Source organism: Myripristis murdjan, chromosome 4 (assembly GCF_902150065.1).
Source record: "Myripristis murdjan chromosome 4, fMyrMur1.1, whole genome shotgun sequence".
In the NCBI taxonomy this organism is placed as follows: Eukaryota; Metazoa; Chordata; class Actinopteri; order Holocentriformes; family Holocentridae; genus Myripristis; species Myripristis murdjan.
The window spans coordinates 18,848,598-18,868,638 of record NC_043983.1 but is presented as its reverse complement, the minus strand read 5'-3'; the positions used below and the strand labels follow the sequence as shown (position 1 = coordinate 18,868,638).

Genomic DNA, 20,041 nt, shown 5'->3' with positions numbered 1-20,041 from the left:
TTAAAACAGGGATTACAATCATTCATCAAGCTTTTCTGGCCATGGGTTTTGAGGCAATCACATTGTCAGATATGGAAGATTTCTGCTGTCAACCCGGTGGAATGATTCTCAGTGTTGTCACTGAAGCCAGAATATGTAGGCAGTCATTCTAACCAACCTCTACACAAGGCACTTTATCTTCTGCAGAGGCTGATTTGAGTGTTTAGTGAATACTGATACCTGCATATTCTAGAGTCATGATGGCACGACTGAAAATCATCACCGAATAAGGTGAATTATTGATAAGGTGAAATCAATCGTAAAACCAATTTTCATAACACAGGCCAGTAGTAGAATGAAAATGATAATGATCCTCAGAACAGAAAAAAAACATTGCTTAACACAAGATGACTATTCCAACAAAGTAATACTGAACTCTTAAGGGAAGCCAAGTACCAAACATCCAGAAGGAATGCTGCATTGCCAAATGGGGTTGTCTAGAATAGAGAAACATGTTTGCGTTTGCATTGGCATAACATACCATGCTATCATTTTTTTTTTTGTTTCTTTTTAAATTAAAGGGCACCTGTTAAAACAAATCCAAAAAGACTGCATCTTTGCCCCTGGCTGAATAAAAAGCTTCAGAGAACTAAAGAGGGGGTTGGTAACCTAAAGCACTGGGCTACCAAATGTGTTACACTTGATATGACATTGCTTTCGGTTGGGAGTCACTGATTTAAAAAAAAAAAAAAAAAATCATTTGCTTTAGCGTACAAAGTACATCAAACCCATGACGTGCTTTTGTTAAGTGAAGTCATGTTCTGTTCAGTTGCCGTTGTCAGAAGAGTCTGGCCAGGGTTCAGCGCTTCGTCTGCTCAGAGTGGGACGCCACATGCTCCATGGGTTGTAGGTCCGACTCAACTCGGTGGGAGCTGGTGAGGGTGGGGCTGGACTGCTGACCAGATCAGTCAGAGTTGTTGAGTTGGTAGATGGAGGAAAGGAGTGCAAGGCTGAGTCTCCACTTGTGGACCAAATGGAGCTGCTAAACGGTGTAGTTGTGGACCATGGACTGCGTGAGTTTCCCAAGATTGACTACACAAGAGAATAGTGGATGTTACAATGATATCATGACTGGGAATAGCACTTTACAGCTCCATTAACAGCACATAAGGGATCTTACTGCAGTTGGTGCAGTCGGTGAGCCAGAGCTACTGGGCCAGGAGTGCAGACTGTCACTGCTTGGAACGTCCCAAATGGAGGGGGATACAGCGTTGAACTCAGGCCAGCTTTGCTGAGGCTCCGAAGATTTTGGGAAATTGATACCTCTAAAAACTAAACAGAGATCAACACACACTTGTTATAAACAACACACTTAGTCAACCGCAATGTGTCATGCCAGTATTTGATTAAATTGGTTTGATAATTTGGAAATGTCTTAACTAGACTATAAGACAATTGGGTTACCTCGTGTCAGATTGAAAGAATTGTTGGGTCCAAATGCAGAGAACGAGTTGGCAGAACTGAAGTTTGGACCATTAGCTGTATCAATGGGACTCCATAATCCAGAGCTGTGGGAGAAAAAGAAGTTCAGTGGAGATGATTTAATGTGACATTCATTTGATGAAAGCTCTTATATCATGGTGTAATGAATAGGGTTTATTTTTGCACTGAGCGAATGTTGTGCTTCACTCTTTTCATCTTTGTAATGCTTTTAAGGCACCATTTGACTCTGGATGACTAAGAGTATCCCATTAATGTAAAATTCTGTCATTATGCCACTGTAGTTACCTGTCAGAGCTGTCACTCTCCACTGATGTCATGTGTGACAGAGTCTTCCCTTGGTTCTCTGTTTTACTTGAACCAGTGCCACCTGACAACAACACAGCAGCATGCATATTTACATTTTCCTAAGACAAAACAGTCAGGAATTGCAGGAGATGAATGGACAAACAGACACTAATTCATAGTCCCTTCCCTGATCTTCAATCATGGGAGACACCTATGTCATGGCTACTGTACACAGCTTCATCAAGTTTCAAGCCACCATTACATATTTACCTGGGCTTCTGTCATAACCAGCAGCCACAGCGGCAAATGTGGGATTCCCATTTTTGCCCGGGAGTGAAGTGGCTACAGACAGCTTGTTTCCTGGGGCCTTCTTCAAATTTCCCTCACTACAAGAAGTGTTGGGAGTAAAACAAACATAAGTTTTAAACACAGGAGCAATATGGTGTACTGAAATATGCTTTGATATTCTATGCAGGAACCGATCAATGCTGATTTTTCACAGCCCATACCGATTATTAATAAACCAGGACACCAATAACAGATACATAGGGCCGATAATCATTTGCAGTAAATTTGAACATTGCAGTGTCAAACTTTATATCAGTGGAAGTGAAAAAATGATAAAATGAGCAACAAAAAAAAATCTCCTGAAATTTAGGACAAAAAATATATTTGTAGTGATTAAAATTATAAATTTAAAGGTCAGATCAGTGATATTGGCTCATATTTTGTGGGTCTACATGTTTGTGAAAGGCTTCAGATACCTTTCACAAAAATTGCAATCCAGTAAAATTGGAAAAATTGCAAGCCTTAAGGCAAGTCAGTATGGGCACCACACTGCAACTTTGGGTTTTTGTCTTTCTGGCAAACTACATTAAATACAAATACATATACATTCCAACATATTACTGGAAACACTGCCCGGCTCACTCACTTTTGTTCCACTGTCATTCAGAATGAGAGGCAGAATCCAAGTGTTTTTCATATCGCCCATCATATAAATAAGTATTACAGAACAGACTTTTAAAAATCTGAATATCTAATTCTGTGTGCAAACTTTGTAAATCAGATACCTGCTGGTGTTGAGTACACTACTGTAGGTGCCTCGGGACACTAAGCCAGGGGAAGATGGTGGGGGGGAGCAGGTCCTGGCTGAAACAGATCTCTTCAGGAAGGGGTCTGCATTCATTGTCTGGATGGAGATCTGCTGAAGACTATCTGGTTCTGTAATTGTAGTGAACAGGAGAGTGTCAGCCCTTTAGGGGCTGATCTAAACATAGGCTTTAGAAACAGCAGGCTAGAGGAAGTCATGACTTACGGATGCTGTTTTTGGGGAGAGGTAGGTCCCACTCTGGAGAAGCAAACTCCTTCTCGCCCTCTGAGCTGCTGCTATGGCCCAGTTCTGGGACAGAGCCACTGGACAACAACTTAACCAACAAAGAGGGACGCCCATCTTCAAGTTTTCCAGGCACTGTGAAAAGAGAGATGTCAGAGGCAATGAATCTTGTGCTGAAACAAACAGCAAAGTGACAGAATTTAATTAAAGAACCTCACATCTCTGTTTCTGCAGGGTTCTTGTCTTTGGGATGTTTGTAAGAGGGTGAAGAGTCTTGGATGTGAAGCTCTTGCGTTGTTTGTTCTCCAAGGGTGTTACATATGGCAGCTCAAGAGAACTGTTGACAAAAAAATATTTCATACACTGTTAAAGAAGATAAAAATAGAAGAAAATCTATGGTGGACCACTACAAGATGTTCACAAACCTGGATTTTTCTACTTGGTTCTCTTTCTTTATGGTTCCTTGTTTCTTGTTTTTGGATTTTATTAGGAAATTTGAAGTGTCCTCTTTGCCCTTTCCTGTGGTAACTGTCCTTCCTTTCTTCTTCACTGGTTCCTGGCATGGGCAACAGAAAAATATTACAGTGTGTTTGTAAAATATTTAAGGATTTTTTTCTGTAGTACTGGGAGCAAGAGGTATCACTCATTTATAACAGATGGAATCAGATTTACAACACTGGTAGTAAATGGAAGGAATCTCTGCACCTGTGTAGCCATGAACATGCCCTAATGTGTACACACTTGTACTTCATTATTGTAAAAGTTTGCTTAGAGCACATGAGCATATGTACCTCTTTGATGCTAGCCTCCACATCTGGATTGGATGTCTCTGTTGTGGTTGAGGAACTGTCATCATTGTCAGCCAGGGTATCTTTCAGCTCATCTCCCTGAGATGTTTTTACCTTTGTTTTTTTCTCTTTCTCCTCCTTCTTCCTCTGGGCTTTTGTTTTGCCCCGCAGCTTCCCTTTAGATTCCAACACTACAGGCAAGACAGAGAATACATGCAATCTTTTTCAAACCCTGTGAATAATTAACAAAAGTCTTCTGCCCTTGTATGCAAATCAGATCTCCAACAGATCTCTTTTTTTACATGCCACAAGGAAAATATATGTGGTTACCTTTGTTTTGTACTGATTGAGTGCTCTGCTCCTGTGAAGCCTCGACACTAAGCGACTCTGGACGGTCAAGATCATTGTCCATGGCCCCTAGTAGGTTGGCATATTCTGTATCCTCAGTACAGAGGCCCCTTTGAGGCAATGATGACCCAGCTAAACCTCGACTCTGGAGGTCCAGGAGGCCTACCGTCTGCTGTTGCTTGGCATTCCGAGCTTTCCGATTGGTTAGCTGGCATGCAGCCTGAGGGCCTTCTTGGCCTGAGGTGGTACTTCCTTTGGTCAGCTGAGAGGAAGCAGCATGCATACATGAGCGGTTAAAGCCTATCCTGGACCTCCTGTCTTGGCTGTCTGGGTCCAACATGGTACGGCTGTTACCCTGTCGACCTCCAACCCGTGATGCTCCGCTGCTGGACCCATATAATCCTCTGGAGTTCTGATGTGAGTCGCTGTAATCATTCAAGCTGCAGATTGAGATGTAAATCTGGTCAAACAGATGCATGTTACTCAACTCATTCTTCATTGTTATAGTGCACAGATTTAAAAAAATTAGGAATATTACACCTGCGAGGGACAGCTGACAATGAGTATGCAGCGTCTGCCACCTCTTTATTAGCTAAACTTTATTTACCTCCATGCACATACAGTTGCTGCTGTTTAAACCATCCTTACTGTAGTTAATGGAGCACAGAGGATATATACCACTATCCACAGTAGTATCCCTGGAAAAATTTATGTCTTGTCAAATGAACACAGAGTGCAGTGGAGCTCCTAGAAGTGACCATCTCCTAATTAGCTTGCCTATATTTAGACATGATGCAGCAGAGCTCCCAAATCTTGTATCTTTTGGTCCTTAATTGTTTTAATTTTAGATAAATCATTCTCCTTAGTAGAATCACATTATATAAAACTAGTGCTGCCTCCTGAAAGTCGACCAGTCAAATTCTCACTCACAGACATCCATGGTCAATTTGTCGCATTGAACAGCCAACTCTGAGTCGCCTTTGGAAATTGTGAGTTCTGTACAGCCCTATATAAAACTCTATATTGATAATGTCATATTTTTGAGAGTAAGGCATACTTGTAGACATCTCTTTCCCCTAAATTCAAGTATATTACTTGGTCCCTTATGTAACCTACCTATCCCCATGCCAGACTTACTTTGAATCGCTGTGAATGTGCACTATTTCCCTGAGATCAAATGGTCTCCCAGTCTCCAAGGTAGAGTTGGATTCCACAAACAGGCGTCTTCTGAAAGGCTCCCATATGCCTTGAGCCTCCAGGTATGCTGTGGCAATTACCAACAGGAACATGGAGCTGAACAGAAAAAAGTGAATCCAAATATAAAATTGTTAATTAAGGTGAAATGATGTGTTCATAAAATATTGCAGCATAGCCTTTTATTTTGTGTGGACATAAAAGTTCACACACTTTTTGATACCTTGGCTCTTCTCTACAAAAAGCAATATGAATTCAAGCTAGACTTGATAATGAATTAATCATTATACTAACAATTGTCAGTATTTACCATTGTTTTTTACTGATATGAAATTGTCAACCATTGAGTACAAGTTTCATGTGCACCGTAGAAGAGTCAAAAGAGTCATTGCTGATTGTAAATTTAAATCCTCTAAGTTTCATACTGAGAGCAAAGAAAGGCATAATGCACAGCAATTCACATTTTGGGGTTAGTGATATATTCTGCATGATCTGCCTTCATAGGTACTAAAATCAACTGTGTGAGGTCAGATTTGGACAAAAACAATTTCATGGGGTATAGTTTGACTTACTACAGAAATACCTGTGACACTAATTTCTCCAAATACATTTACTATTCCTGGACTGTGTACAAACATTTCTTTCATTTTAAAACATAAAAAACTATGTATTTTTAAATACTTCTTTTGTCATAAAAATACTTAAATTACTGTAAATGTATAAGTTTATATTTTAGCATTATGCTTTATATTGGTTTAACTAGGAAATATTTTCTTAATACATATTTTTGAAAATCAATATACTGATCTCCAAAGGTAAAATTCTTCTTTAGCTTGCTTCCCCTACAGGGAGGTCAAGCATGTCCTCAGGAACACAAGGTTGGTTACTGAACAGCAACAGTGGATCTGGCAAGGATTCAGTGAAACATTTAATCAGGGCAGTTGCCTTCTGCCATGGATGCAAGGACAGTTTCCCTAGCTGCTGCCAGGGAAATTTGCCACCCAAGATGAGCACAAAGCTAATATGTCAAACATATGTCACTCTGTAAATGCTGAACAGAGTCTCAATAGAGTGATGCTAACCTCATAATTAGAGAGACTATGATGTAGAGCTCAAGCTCCCAGCTTGGTCTGGGCAAAGTCTCTGCACATGCAGCTAACATGTGGTAGGGTAAAGAGGCATTCAGGACAAACACAAACTCAGAGCCTCCACACGTCACCAATTTCAGCTCCCGGATCACTCGAGATGAAGTGAAATCGGGTGTAAACCTGTAAGAAAGGGAAATAAAATCCTTAGTATACCATGTGCTGCAGCAATTAAAATTGAGACCATTTGGCTCTTTGCCCACCACACCACCCCGTGGTCTGTCAATGTGACTACAGAGCAGGTGTCCCATTCATTGCCAGTGAACATGCATGTGGGGGATAACTGGAATAACAGGAACGAATTTCGGTGGACCACTGAGTGTATGAGCCAGCTGGATGCATCAGGATTAACTTATTTTATAAATGGACTAACTTTATATGCTGCATAAATAAACTGGTTGCCCTGTCTGTGTGATCTGATGCCCTGACTGTGCATCAGATTGGCAGTGGTTAACATGTACATCTCTACTGACACCCTCCAAAAACACAACAAAACCCATTTGCAAGCTATCAAGACAGATAAGAACTAGTCAACTCCAAGTCTGTCTTAGAGCATTCTAAAAGTAAAGCCTGGGGTCAGACCATCAACAAAATTGATATGAGCAAGAAAAAACAGATAGATTAAAAAAAGAACAAAGGCACTGTAAGAGAGAACGCAGCAAAATGTGCTAAACTAACCAGCGTACTGCATGTGCAGACAAGCTGGCAGCCAGGAGCCCCAGAAAATGATAACAATGATAAGGCAGGCGGTAGCAGAGAGGGAGTATGCAAAAACTCTGACAAATCATGTGGTTTGCCTTGCACAGCATGCTAGTGCTTTGCTATTAGGATTTGGTATAGGTATAAATTACTGTATTTTAGTGCAAAATGGTTATACTGTGGTCACCTCAGCAATATCCAAAGTCAGTTATGATCTTGGACAGGCTCTGTAAGAATCTTACTTTCTGTTTTTGATAGCAAGATAATGAGTAATTGGCAGTGTCAAGTGTCCAGGAGAATTCCTGAGGACAGGACAGGTCCAGCTGTGCCTAATGTTACCAGTTTTAATCTAATCTAATCTAATCTAGCCTAATCTAATCTAATGTAGCATTCAAAATGCAAAAAGACATATTCTAATTGCCAAGTAAGTTTTGTTTATGTATTGCTTTATAACACAGAAGCTAGTACACTGCATGCTTTACAAAACAGTGGATGTTATAAAACAAGGAAAAAAGGAACAGAGAATGTGACACAAACAGCAAGTAGAGCAACATATCTTATAATCCCATGTCATAAACAGTGAAATGTTAGAGAAAAACAAATTTTAAAACAAGTTTTTCAAAAATATAAATATTCAGCTAATCTGATGTTTAAAGGAAGACTATCCAACAGTTCCACCACTTGCACAGAAAAAGCCTTATCACCCATACATCTGGACCTAACAGTCATTGGTAGGGACATAAGCTCAGCAATATACACTACTCACAAAAAGTTAGGGATATTTGGCTTTTGGGTGAAATTTATGGAAAATATAAAAAGTTCACGCTACAGTGATATTATATCATGAAAGTAGGGCATTTAAGTAGAAGCATACACTAGTGATTTCCTCATCTCAAACAATTTCTTGAAACAAAAGCCAACAACAGTGGTGGATATACCACAACAAAAAATGTCAGTGTCAATAACTTGTCATGTGCCCTTGAGCATCAATTACAGCTTGACAACGACGTCTCATGCTGTTCACAAGTCGACTTATTGTCTGCTGAGGCATGGCATCCCACTCTTCTTGAAGGGCGGCCCTCAGGACATTGAGTACGTTTAGATGCACACCATATTCCGGTTCGGCTCAATATTCCGGCTAAGGTAACTGCGCCGCGGCAACTGGAATATTCCGTTTACATGTTACTTGGCATGCCCCCGTGTTTCGGCGTATTCCACTCTCTGACGTAATGCGACACTCAGCCGCGGGGGGCAGCAGCACGCGTATAGGCGTCTGGTCTGCCGGAAAAACAGACGAAGAAGTCTTCTTCCTCGTCTTCCTCTACTTTTTCTTCTTCTTCTGTCGCTATTTCTATGTTTTCTCCCATCGATATCCTCTGTGATATTTAAGTCTTTCATTAGCTGAAGGCGGACTGCAGTCTCCTGGCTCTTGCTGCTGTTCGCCCTGCCGTTTTCCCCGCTTGCAGGTAACCATAGCAACAAAGACGCCACAGACGCCTTGTGAGTCGAGCATGCGCAGTCGTGACTGAATATTCCGGTTCGGGGAGTTTTCCGACTAAGGTGTTTACAAGCCCCAATATTCCGGTTGGAACAGGAATATTCCAGGGGGCTTATTCGGAATTCTCTCCAACCGGAATATGACCTTAATCGGGTTCGGTGCGTGTTTACATGACACGTGCGCAACCGGAATATTGCGAATATTCCGGTTAATACAGGAATAAGGTCTGCATGTAAACGTGCTCATTGAGGTTCTGGGGTACAGAGCTCCGAGCCTCTACACGGCGACTCAGCTGATCCCATAGGTTTTCTATGGGATTCAGGTCTGAGAAAGTGCAGGCCACTCCATTTGAGGTACCCCAGTCTCCAGCAGCCGTTCCCTAATGATACGACCTCGATGAGCTGGAGCATCAAACACCTGATCTGAATTTTGCCGTTAAACTCCTTGTTAGAGAACAGCAACTTGTGCAAAAAGTACTGAAACATTGAACAGTTGGACATGTGCATTCAAAAGTTTACAGAAGGTCACATTAAGTTCACCTGTAAAGGTTATAATGCGTTTTAGGTTCATCCTGAAATTTCATCCGAAAGCTGAATATCCCTAACTTTTTGTGAGTAGTGTACCTAGGAGCTACACCACGCACAGCTTTGAAGATGACAGAAAGAATTCTGAAGTTGATTCTGCAGTAAACAGTGGGCAACTGTAAAGATGCCAAAAAAAGAAGTAATACGGTTCCTTTTTTGGATATGGATAAGAGTCTGGGCAGAGCCATATGGACAAAGTGAGCAGATGGATGCCTGAATAATTCTAGAGCAGCCTTCATTTTTCTAAATAGTCCAACTCCTTATGAGTATAATAATACTATCAATATTAACTTATCTAACTTCAGTGAAGTAATGGTCCAGTTTAACCTGCTACTTTCATTTGGAAAATGCCCATAGTTTACATGATGAGGGGTGAGTTTGCAATTTACACATTAGAAGTCCATATCAACAGGGAAGACATTACAACCTAAATGTATTGTCCAAGATCATAAGAAAAGTACATGTTAATTCATTTTAGTAGGGGTGCACTGACTGATAAGCCCAAGATCTGTACTGGATGATTTTATTCAAGATCAGCTCAGATCGGGACCAGCAGGTCTGTCTGATTATAAAGCTGATTGCATTAGCCGATCCCACGTGCCAGTTTTGCCAGATACGTACAGTGGCTGAGGCTAAACAGTTGAAAAATTATGGATTGAAAACCATCAAAACCATTTGAATCAGAATAATGTTTGAACACTGCCTGAACAATGTTGAACACTTCTAACAGCCAGTGACGAGTAGATGCGGCAAGAACCAAGTGACGCTACTCAAAGATGATGCGAGAAACAACATGGAATTACTACTCCTTTCTGCTGTCATGGATGTGCGCACCGCCCTAACATGGAACAGATGGATGTCTGCCACGTTCCACACTGCTGAGGAGCTTTGACTCTTTCATGTATTAGCAAGTTCACCTGGTGAATGTACATAGTTCAACTGTTGCCAATTCACCTTGCCTAGGTGACTGCACAAAGTTCTAAACTGAGTCAGAAGTTGGAATGGTCGTGACCTGTTCAACATGAAGATAGCACACTTTTTAATATGTATTATCATTGCAGGAGAAACCTCTATGCCTCAGTTGTGTTGCTCGCATTATTATTATTTATTTGGGCCTTTGATAGCATTGTCTCTCTCTCTTTCTCTCTCTTTCTCTCTCTCTCTCTCTCAAAAAAAAAAAAAAAAGTTTGGAATTTTAGAATTTAGAATTTTAGTTTCCTTACTTCGAATGCTTAATATTATTTTCAGGCATGATCATGAATCAGCCGTGATCGGTATCAGCACGTCAGGCTTAAAGAAAAAATGCCAATCAGAATCGGCCAAGAAAAATGCAGTCAGTGCATTCCCAATTTTTAGGGTGGATTTTCGTTTTAAATGATGATAGAAAATGAGATGGGAATGATGGTGGGAAATGACAAGTGAGGGTAGTGAGGACAGACTGCAGATGGACAGAGAGCCAATTCATCCTTTTACTTAAGTCTTACTCACCAAGTGTGGCCGAAGACAAGTATTAATAGACCTTGTGGGCGATGGGGAGAGCACACACCGCATGCACACATGAAATACATACAGAATCGTACACTGACTCTCTTCAGCTGCTTTGTATACTTAGTGACTTGCGTTCTGATGCAATTCCCACATTCATATGCTGACCTAGTTCCCACACCACAGATCCAGATTAGACTAAACACTAACAGGTATGCAAAATAGTAATGGAGAAGCAGGATCAAAACATGGCAGTTTTCACTTACAGTATGACAAGGTCTTTTGAAGCATTTGGCTTAAGTGCAAATTCTTGACAGCTGAGAACTTTGAATCCATATCCTTCACAAGGTTGTCCATTGATTTCTGCTGTTCTGATGTTGATTGGGAGCAAGCCTGTATTTTCCACTCTGAATGTTCGTCTGAGAGTGAAGTTTGGCTCCTTGACTTTTGTCTCTGAAATAAATGAGAAGGAGTTTAATTCTCACGTAACAATCACAAATTAACACAACAAATTTGAATAGCTTGCAATTGAAACAGAACACGTTATCTTTCAAATCACTTAAATAAAATACACTGAACACTGCAGATGTGGATTACATACTTATTTTAGTTTTGGACAGAAACATTAAAGATGATATTTGTTGTTGATAACATTTCTGCTATTTGGAGATGGGAGAATTATTTTCGAATATGGGAATATCATGAGTGAGCCATGTTGCACCATAGGGTGTACCTGGCCCTGGAAACTGAAGTATTCACTCTCCATTATATGATCATGCAGAGGAATTGTATACTGATTTGTCATGTGCTGATTCGAGTAACTTGTCCACATATGTTTGTAGCATGCTTGCTGATATATTGAACGTTAGAGGCATGTCTGCTCTTTCAATTGGGATCCAAACATAATAAATATAGCTGATAATGAAAACAGGCGGTGTCATATGAAAATGCAATAAAAAGTGTCAGAACTTGACAAAATCTATCAACAAGTGAGGGCTAAAATAGGTTAGTTCAATAGCCTGATACTTCACAACTGTTTTGATGTAACTGATTCAGCTTTTACCCTGCAGATATGGATTACATACAGATCTATAATAAAATATTATAGATCAGCAAAAATAAAAAGAAATTTTAAAAAGATAAATATTTTCTATAAAAAATCACTGCATTTGGGAGAGCAGGGCATTCAGTGTGTTACCAAAAAGTGTAGAAAAATAAAGTAAGGCTAAAGAAGGGCCTGGAGCACCCTCTGCCCTTCATGACTGGTTTTCCATGCGGAGGAAAAGAAAAGAAAAGGCAGTCCCTGAACCTGGCAAGTCCCAGGGTTAAGGAAAGTTCCAAGTTCACCCTTGACAACTGAGAGGGGCATCAGTGTGTTAGAGTGTCATTCTTTTGACATCTTAATAGGGCCTCTGTATAAATGATTGTTCTGGATTATGGCACAAATGATTTTAAGAACCTGTGTACTTGTGCATGTGACATGAAGTGAAATAGACTCCATATCCACACTAAGCAGGGTTACAGTAAAACAAACTCACTCTCTGTGCAGTCTTTTAACAAGGCCTCGGTCATCTTAAACCTCAGCGAGCTCCCTTGTCCTGGAGGCTTCCCTGCAACTTTCAGGCTCTCTGTTGTTCCCCGGCCTTGTAGTATGATTGTGTCGATCACAGTCAAGTTATTCCTAAACAAATTTGGCATGATGCAAACATTTTAAAGCCAGGAATGCATACATACTAAGGGGAGTTTTTGGCTGTTTATATTAAAATATCTGAGTATGGCTCTGCAAACACCTACCTGACTATGAGAAGGGAAGAGACACTGTGGTTGGTGACTGGAGTGAACCTCACACTGAAGGACTTGACCTCTCCAGGGAGGAGGAGGAGATTGTACACAAAGGGTCTAGTTGATCCCTCTACAAACCCTGTACTGCTCTTCATTAGGGATGTCTGCCGAACAAACAAAGGGCCTATTAAAGATAAACAGCTTCCACATGTTGCTTCAATTATGGACAAGAGGACTGTGATTAGAAATTCAATTAAATGCCAACCAGCTGATTCTCAGAATTCTTGAATAATTGCTGCATCGTAACAGAAGGTAACTGTCTATCCAGTGCTACTCACTTGATTTCTGTGGACTTGGAATTCCAATGTATTTGTGTCTATGTTGATGTTGGACAAATTTCCTAATGGTAGCCTGAAAAATAATGTCAGTGAAGATCACTAACAGGCTTTTTTTTGCAATGTACCAAGAGTAATACATTAAAAATTAAAATAAAAAATAAATAAATAAATACATAAAAAACAGACTGTGAGAAATTCCAACCTGTCAGCTAATTTTCCAGAAAACACTGAGGGGTTGGGTAACAGAGCCAAGGGGAGAACTTGGACAAAAACAGGGACATCGGCAGGGTTCTCTAGGATCACCTCCTCATCCTGCAAGAAAACAGACAGAAGTCACAGCTCCACCTTAAACACACTAATTCATAACTCTGCCTGTATCAAAAGATGCCTGTTTTTGTGACTGTGTGAATTTATGAAGAACTGGCACATGGTTTCTACTCACAGAGGAGCTGTTTGTATTGGTCAGAGGGAACATAATGCGTCGCGAAGAGTTGACCAGTGACGGCCAGGTCAACTGTGCTGTTATTTTAGCTTGCACATTTTTTTGAAGGTCTGTGTTGACTTCAAAAATGGCTTCGACCCTTCAGTAAAAAAAGTTAATAAGCAAATGTAAATAGTACAGAAATGTGGAAATAACAAGTAACAGTAAAATTTGATAATCAAACAATGCTTTAAATACTGTGTCACTCACTGGTGGCCTGAGCGTTCCTTGAGGTCTTTCCATCGTTTCAAAAGTTTTTGGTGCAGATCCACATCAGCATCCCAAATATCCTCCTGCAAGGCCAGACCATGAGGCTTGGACTCCGCTGTATATATAAAAAAAAAGACACTAGATACCAGCTACTGAATACTGACTGTTAGTTGCTTGAGATTTTAATGTGACCATGATTTAAAAACAAGATTCTCAATAACACTTACATTTAAGGACAAATGGCAGCCCCACATAACAGTGATCACCACAATGCAAACTGGCATCAAAATAAATATTTGCCACCTGCAAAAGAGAGACACAGTGGAAGGGAAAAAGCATAAAAAACTATATAGATATCAACCGGTTGTTAGAGCCACTCTGCCTCACAAACTTTCCTTTGTCGGGTAAGGACCTACCTTAGATTTGCGTCTAGGTTCCAGCTCATCCTTATTGTTGCGGAGTCTTTTGTAATAGAAGCGTACATCTTCAGTCAGAGAGCGGATCTGCTGTAGCCTCACTCTTTGGGAGAAAGAGCTCTGTATGCTGAAACTCTGGTGGACAACTTTCCCCTAAGGAATGAATAAGACACACCGAAATGTCAGACCTTTTTTGTGAGATTCTGTATTTGACAATGGTTTGTTTCTTATATGCTTGAAATCCAAGCATCTGCCTGTTGCCAATGTGGGACAGGTGTGAAACCTTCCATAGTAAATTAGAAAACCCAATGTAGCACTACAATTCATTATAAAAATAGGAGAGACAAAGAGAGATCAGATTACTTCCACCAAATGCAATGAACACTTATACTGTAGGTCAATGTTTACTTGTAATCTGGTCATTCTCATAAATAAAACAGCACTTACTGGAAAGGACGGTGGCAGAGTGATGTGTTTGGGAGAGCTATTTAATGTCCCCACTGCAATGAGAGCTTTCACTGGGATGGTTAATATCTGAGGGAAAGGAATGTGCACATCAACATCAAGGCCAGAGTGAACTGCGGTTCTGCATTCCTTTTCAACAACAGGACTGCTCTAAAAGAGGACTTGACTGACTACATACCTCATAATCTGTGGTTATGTGTACAGCTCCGTCGTATGTGCCTTCCAATGCCTTAGCCACCAGTGTCACTCTGAATGCTGCATAGTAGCCAGAGGCTAATATCACCTTTGCAGAGACACAAAAACATGCATTAGACTACTTTTACATTTACGACATCCGATACAACTGTCTAGTGGAACTTTTCATACGCTGAGTATATTTGCACTGACAGTGAAAGTTAAAATGTATTTTTTTCATTGTTTGTCGCTCTGCTATTGCTGCAGTTAGTCTTCTTACTTCAATGATGAATTATGGTGAATGTATCAAATCTAGTCGCGCCAATGTCCCAAGATTAAGGCAGAAGTGGATATGGAACAACAGACATTGTTCACTCGTGTTTCACCACTGGGGTCTTACTGTTTTGTGATGGGAGGCAGAGGTGTTCTGCAGCTCTCGAATGCGACTCATAGCCACAGTCCTGTTCCCTTTTTCTGTTTTCAGAAGCTCCATGGAAAGACTGTCTCCTGTTACCAGCCAGGACTTGATCTCCAGCTGGTGGATGGGAAGTGGGTGGAAAAGACCAGGATAGCCACGTGTTAGAATGTGTCCTGAGATTATTTTCCTTTTTTTGGTTGTGTGGCTTGACACCATATCTATGGCTACTATTGTGTGAATGAATGTACTGACAGAGACATATGCTGCAACATGATGTTGATAAGGTGACTCAAAGAGAAACATTTTGAAAACACACAAGCCTATTCTTGTGATGAAGCAGATATGCCTTGCACAGTGAGCTGAGTTGGTGAGTTGGGCAACAAATCAGACAGACAAACACGTACAAACACAAAACTGTGGCCAATTGTAAGCCTGCATCAGAGTTTGTACTATTGCTTTTTACTTTTATCTCAGACCAAATGTACAGAAAATCTCAAGAACGGGTAATCAACCACCGGTTTGTTTGCGTATAGTCCATGCAGTATTCACTCTCACCTCTATGGGATTACTGTTGACCACCACAAATGTGATGCTGCTGGTGTCTGTTGCACTGCGGACTCCAAAGTCCAGGAGGTTCTCCTTCAGACTGGGTGACAGGACCAGGGGCTGCTCAGAGCAGGGAACATGGAACAAGCACCAAATTATACAAAAGCATTCCCATCATGAGTCCTAACAACTACTATGAAACACAGACTACCAACAGAGGCAAATGACAAATGAAAGCACTCATGGATCACAAATTGCATATACTCCAAATTCAACACCAACTCTAGGGTAAATGAGTGATCCTCTGTCATTACATCAGCACTAGCAAGTATTCAAAATTTACATTTCTAAATAAACCACACGCCTAGTGTGTACCTCTAAGAAGCCTGTGTATGCCCGGACAGGCAGGTGGAACTTTGAGGCATTTGTGATGAGCAGGATATTGCTGTCGATGTGGATTGAGGGTCGGACCGGCCGGAAGAGGAGGGAGAATATGTATCGTGACTCATGTGGGGGGATAAGGATGGGTATACTTAAGTTCTGCACCTAAAGTGAAGAGAATTAGGTAAATAATTTCGTTCTCTACAAATATGAAACAGCTGAAGTTCAGAGTGACATCTGTCAAACCATTCTCACACTCACATTAAACATGGTTTTGGCTTCTTCAGGCAGGGACACATTATGTATTCTGATAGCAAAGTTGAAGGTGTTTGTGAGAAATATGGGTCTTTCAACTGGGTCGACAGGGCTGTCCCTGATGTGGAACAAGGTCGCTGTGTGGTCAAAGCCCAGGTACCTGCAAGAGGAGAGAGGCCAGGGGAACTTTAATGGATTAATCTATGATGACGGGATGTATACATGAACAGATTATTACTACTTATAAATGCAGGCTAACTGGGATGTCATTTAAAGCTGTCATCTCTCCAAATTATTGATGTATGTTATCATTAAAATATGAAAATAAAAGAAAAATAACTTACCCTTCTAAAACCTCTGCTTGGTATGGAATTTCAAGCTTTGAGTAGCTTTTTTCTTTTGCTTTGACAGTTATTTTACCAGAAAACTGGTACGGTCTTCGTGCTTTTGAAGCTGCAAGAAAGATCAAAGGGCAGATATACACAGTGGGTGCAGTGTATGGAGAAACAAGACTCCATATACGAAGCAACGCAGCACAAATGCAAACAGTGCATGAAATTGCCAGGGTTAGCGTAAAGTTGTGACATAACACAATTGAAACCCAATGTGCACTACCGTGACTATTACCAATAATTGCTTTCTCTGTCCAAGAATATGCATTATTGGAACTAGAAATCTGAACCAGTTTTAAATACAATGTCTTATCACCTGATTTTCCCCAGGTAAAGTAAAACTGTCAAGCTCCAGAATATTTATTTTTAGAAACATGTACTGCTATTGCTTATTGGGGCCTATTGGGGGGTGGGGTGTTTAGCCATGTTGGTCATACCAATCGATTGACAATCCTTACAACTTACTTCTCATTGAAAACGGGACTAATCAGGCTTTCTAACGGTATAAAAGACAACACCAATCGGTATTGTTAAATGGGAGAAATGATCAACTGAAAAAATACTGCAGGGGATTTTCTAAAAAAAAAAAAAAATTGGTTGCTTCCCACACAATTACCGGTGTCACTCATTCCAGAAATGCAGGATCCTTAAAAGTCCTTAAAAATCCTTAAAAATCTCACTGGAAAGAGGACGAATCAGGCTTTACAACGGTATAAGATACAACACTATTGGGTATAAATAAAGGGGAGAAATTATAGACTGAAAAAGCGGTGCAGAACTTTTTTTTGCCTAGTTTATATGTAGAAATGGCAAAACCAAATCTGTGATTAACTGTGGTTGACACTAAGTCTCCCCATTTCTTATGTTTCCCTTCATAGGGAATTCAGCTCTAACTTTTCTATTGTGCTTTGCCATTTTGCTAAATTGTCCTTTAAAGGGAAATGGCTCCTAGTGAGCCTGGGAGTCAGAATATAGACTTACATTGAGCTCAAGAACATACAGCTAAATTTGTTACTAAACATTTGTGTCATTTTAAGAGAGAATTATGATATCTGGTATAGTAAATGTAATTTACTCTAATGTTGGCAAAGCAGCAATTATGCTTTTGACACAAATATTTGTCACTATACTATTTTTTGCCAGTATTACTCAGACATTTTAGTTGCATTCCTTAATTATACAGAAAACACAGGCAACTGAAAATAACCTGACTTGTTTTTCTCAACCAAACTCAGAGGAGTGTCTTTGTGCTCTGCAGTCAATTTGCTACTGTTGTTGTAACTGCCTGTCACACACACACACACACACACACACACATAACAGCAATACAGAAAAAAATACTGAGCTGCTTGTTGTACACTTTTTCTTTGCTACAGGAATAATGGATTTTAAATTATTCATTTAGCATTAGCAAGGCCAATTTGGGAGCCTTGGTTTGACTGGGAGTGGAAGAACACATTGCCTAATACACCAGGGTTGTTGTTTCTCCTAATCACCACATACAACTGGTGTTCACTAAATACAACTTTATACAATAGCTGAATACAACAGCTTAAGTAAGTAAGGGCACAGCAGGCAAAGATAACAGCACAAATGGCTTTTTGGCTGAACAAATTGACAAAAATACAAAAAAGGTGCGTCTCTACACAACTCTAATGTCCATTTTAAAAACCTCTACCTATACAAATGGGAAAAGAGCCGTCTAGTTGTGGATTTCTGGGAAGGATTTACTCCACAGTTGAGAGGACAATTTTTCTTTTTGATATAATTTAATCCATTGTCCATTACTGCATTACGTTATCTATTTCCTTTTTTGAAAGTGTTGTTGTTTGCTATTGTTTCTATTGGTCTGTTGCTTTGAGACACTGAAGGTCATTTGTGTTTGACAACACTACTAGTTAAAGCAAATTAAAAATAAAAGGACATAGGTTTAGGCTATGTTCGTAGTGCAAACCATATGGGTTACATAAAATGTCATAAAGAAACAATGCTGTTCTTGCTAAACTTTCAGTCATGTAGAAGGTTGGCACAAAGTGGGCATTGATAAATTCTGTGGTGGAGAAGAGTCTGGATTGATCACCCTATCAGCCAGCACAATATCTGATGATATTTCAGATTGGTTGGGATCTTATGGACATTTTGATTTACATTATGTGATGGCACACTGTACAACAGTTCATTTGGGTCTGAGGTGGCTGAAAAGAAATAAAAGCAAGGAGCAAAAAAAAAAAAAGAGAGAGAAAAGGATCTTAATGTGATTTCCACGGGCTGTTTGTCACAAATTCAGCATTTCATGAAACCGACCTGCCTTGGGGAAATCTTAATCATGCACAGGAATATACTTCATGTTCAAGGTTACTTTAACAAAAAAGATACCCAAATATTAATATTAAAAAAATTCCACAAGAGTTTGGCATCAAACTTACCATCAAAACTAATGCTTGCAACTTTGGTATATCTACTCTCTCCAGCTTTGAGCGTGATTGCTTTGAAATCTATTGTGACTGCTTCATTTGATGGCGTTGTCCGTACACTCTGCAAGGCATAAATAAAGGATAATGTCAAGATAAGCATGCAAGTAACCTGTTCAATAAATGGATTAAAGAAGCACAGAGCAACCTACCGTGATTGGAACATCTTTCGTTCCTGAATTTAACAGGTGTAGATTCAGCTGTTTTGGACGATCTACAAAATAAACCAGATATGACAGAAAAAGGGAGGAGAGAGAGCAAGACAGGACACAGAGGGATTATTCAAGAGTAACTGCAAGATGCCACCATTATTCATGTTTCCCTAAGTCTACAGCTCCATACCTTGAGAGCGTAGCGTACCAAAGTCAAGCATCTCTGTGGAGGAGTATATACCAGGGGCTACAGCAAATAAGCAATATAATAAAAAGTTAGCAAGATAAAATTGGGAGGATACAAGAGCGAAATGCAACTTCCACAAAGGCTGACCATGTCAAACATTTAACTAAAAAAAGAAACACAAGCACGCTGAGTAATACAGTAAATGCAGGTGATGAAAATTCCGGATTTGGTGACTCACCTGATGTGACCTCCACCTCTACAGGAAGGATGATGAACTGGTCTTCGTTGGGTGCATTTGTTTTGATTCTGATGAAAGCTGTGTGGTTGTCTGCATCTCTTGATGAGAAGCTTGCTCTCATTACCCCCTTGGTCTCAAATGGGGGAATCTCCTGCAGGAAAAATAAAATCATAATGAGTAACGATGACTGAATGTTTCTGCATGCAAAAAATGTCTCGGACCAAAATGCTATTTTTTTTTTCCAAAGGAACACATAAATATACCAAGACACTAACAGAGCAAAGAAACTAG

General features: G+C 40.1%; 1 protein-coding gene across 2 annotated transcripts in view; it reads right to left on the bottom strand.

Annotated features, from left to right (window-relative positions):
- Positions 1–449: 449 nt before the first annotated feature.
- tmem131 (transmembrane protein 131) overlaps positions 450–20,041 on the bottom strand; it is a 32,171-nt gene continuing 12,579 nt past the window's right edge. Inside the window, exons 9-41 of one of the 2 annotated variants that reach the window (XM_030049197.1) lie at positions 19,751–19,901; positions 19,516–19,572; positions 19,326–19,387; positions 19,129–19,237; positions 16,655–16,763; positions 16,317–16,470; positions 16,050–16,220; positions 15,684–15,794; positions 15,111–15,245; positions 14,715–14,819; positions 14,519–14,605; positions 14,072–14,224; positions 13,883–13,958; positions 13,656–13,770; positions 13,407–13,545; positions 13,167–13,276; positions 12,965–13,037; positions 12,639–12,790; positions 12,383–12,525; positions 11,111–11,297; positions 6,516–6,701; positions 5,377–5,532; positions 4,222–4,679; positions 3,895–4,082; positions 3,529–3,659; positions 3,322–3,440; positions 3,086–3,238; positions 2,841–2,991; positions 2,038–2,153; positions 1,768–1,849; positions 1,444–1,547; positions 1,160–1,311; positions 450–1,071 (exon numbers count right to left, since the gene is read on the bottom strand). In XM_030049197.1, the coding sequence (XP_029905057.1) occupies positions 805–1,071; positions 1,160–1,311; positions 1,444–1,547; positions 1,768–1,849; positions 2,038–2,153; positions 2,841–2,991; positions 3,086–3,238; positions 3,322–3,440; positions 3,529–3,659; positions 3,895–4,082; positions 4,222–4,679; positions 5,377–5,532; positions 6,516–6,701; positions 11,111–11,297; positions 12,383–12,525; positions 12,639–12,790; positions 12,965–13,037; positions 13,167–13,276; positions 13,407–13,545; positions 13,656–13,770; positions 13,883–13,958; positions 14,072–14,224; positions 14,519–14,605; positions 14,715–14,819; positions 15,111–15,245; positions 15,684–15,794; positions 16,050–16,220; positions 16,317–16,470; positions 16,655–16,763; positions 19,129–19,237; positions 19,326–19,387; positions 19,516–19,572; positions 19,751–19,901 (4,662 nt within the window). In that variant the 3' untranslated portion in view covers positions 450–804. The remainder of the gene's footprint in view (positions 1,072–1,159; positions 1,312–1,443; positions 1,548–1,767; positions 1,850–2,037; positions 2,154–2,840; positions 2,992–3,085; positions 3,239–3,321; positions 3,441–3,528; positions 3,660–3,894; positions 4,083–4,221; positions 4,680–5,376; positions 5,533–6,515; positions 6,702–11,110; positions 11,298–12,382; positions 12,526–12,638; positions 12,791–12,964; positions 13,038–13,166; positions 13,277–13,406; positions 13,546–13,655; positions 13,771–13,882; positions 13,959–14,071; positions 14,225–14,518; positions 14,606–14,714; positions 14,820–15,110; positions 15,246–15,683; positions 15,795–16,049; positions 16,221–16,316; positions 16,471–16,654; positions 16,764–19,128; positions 19,238–19,325; positions 19,388–19,515; positions 19,573–19,750; positions 19,902–20,041) is intronic. The other variant, XM_030049198.1, reaches the window with a different exon arrangement.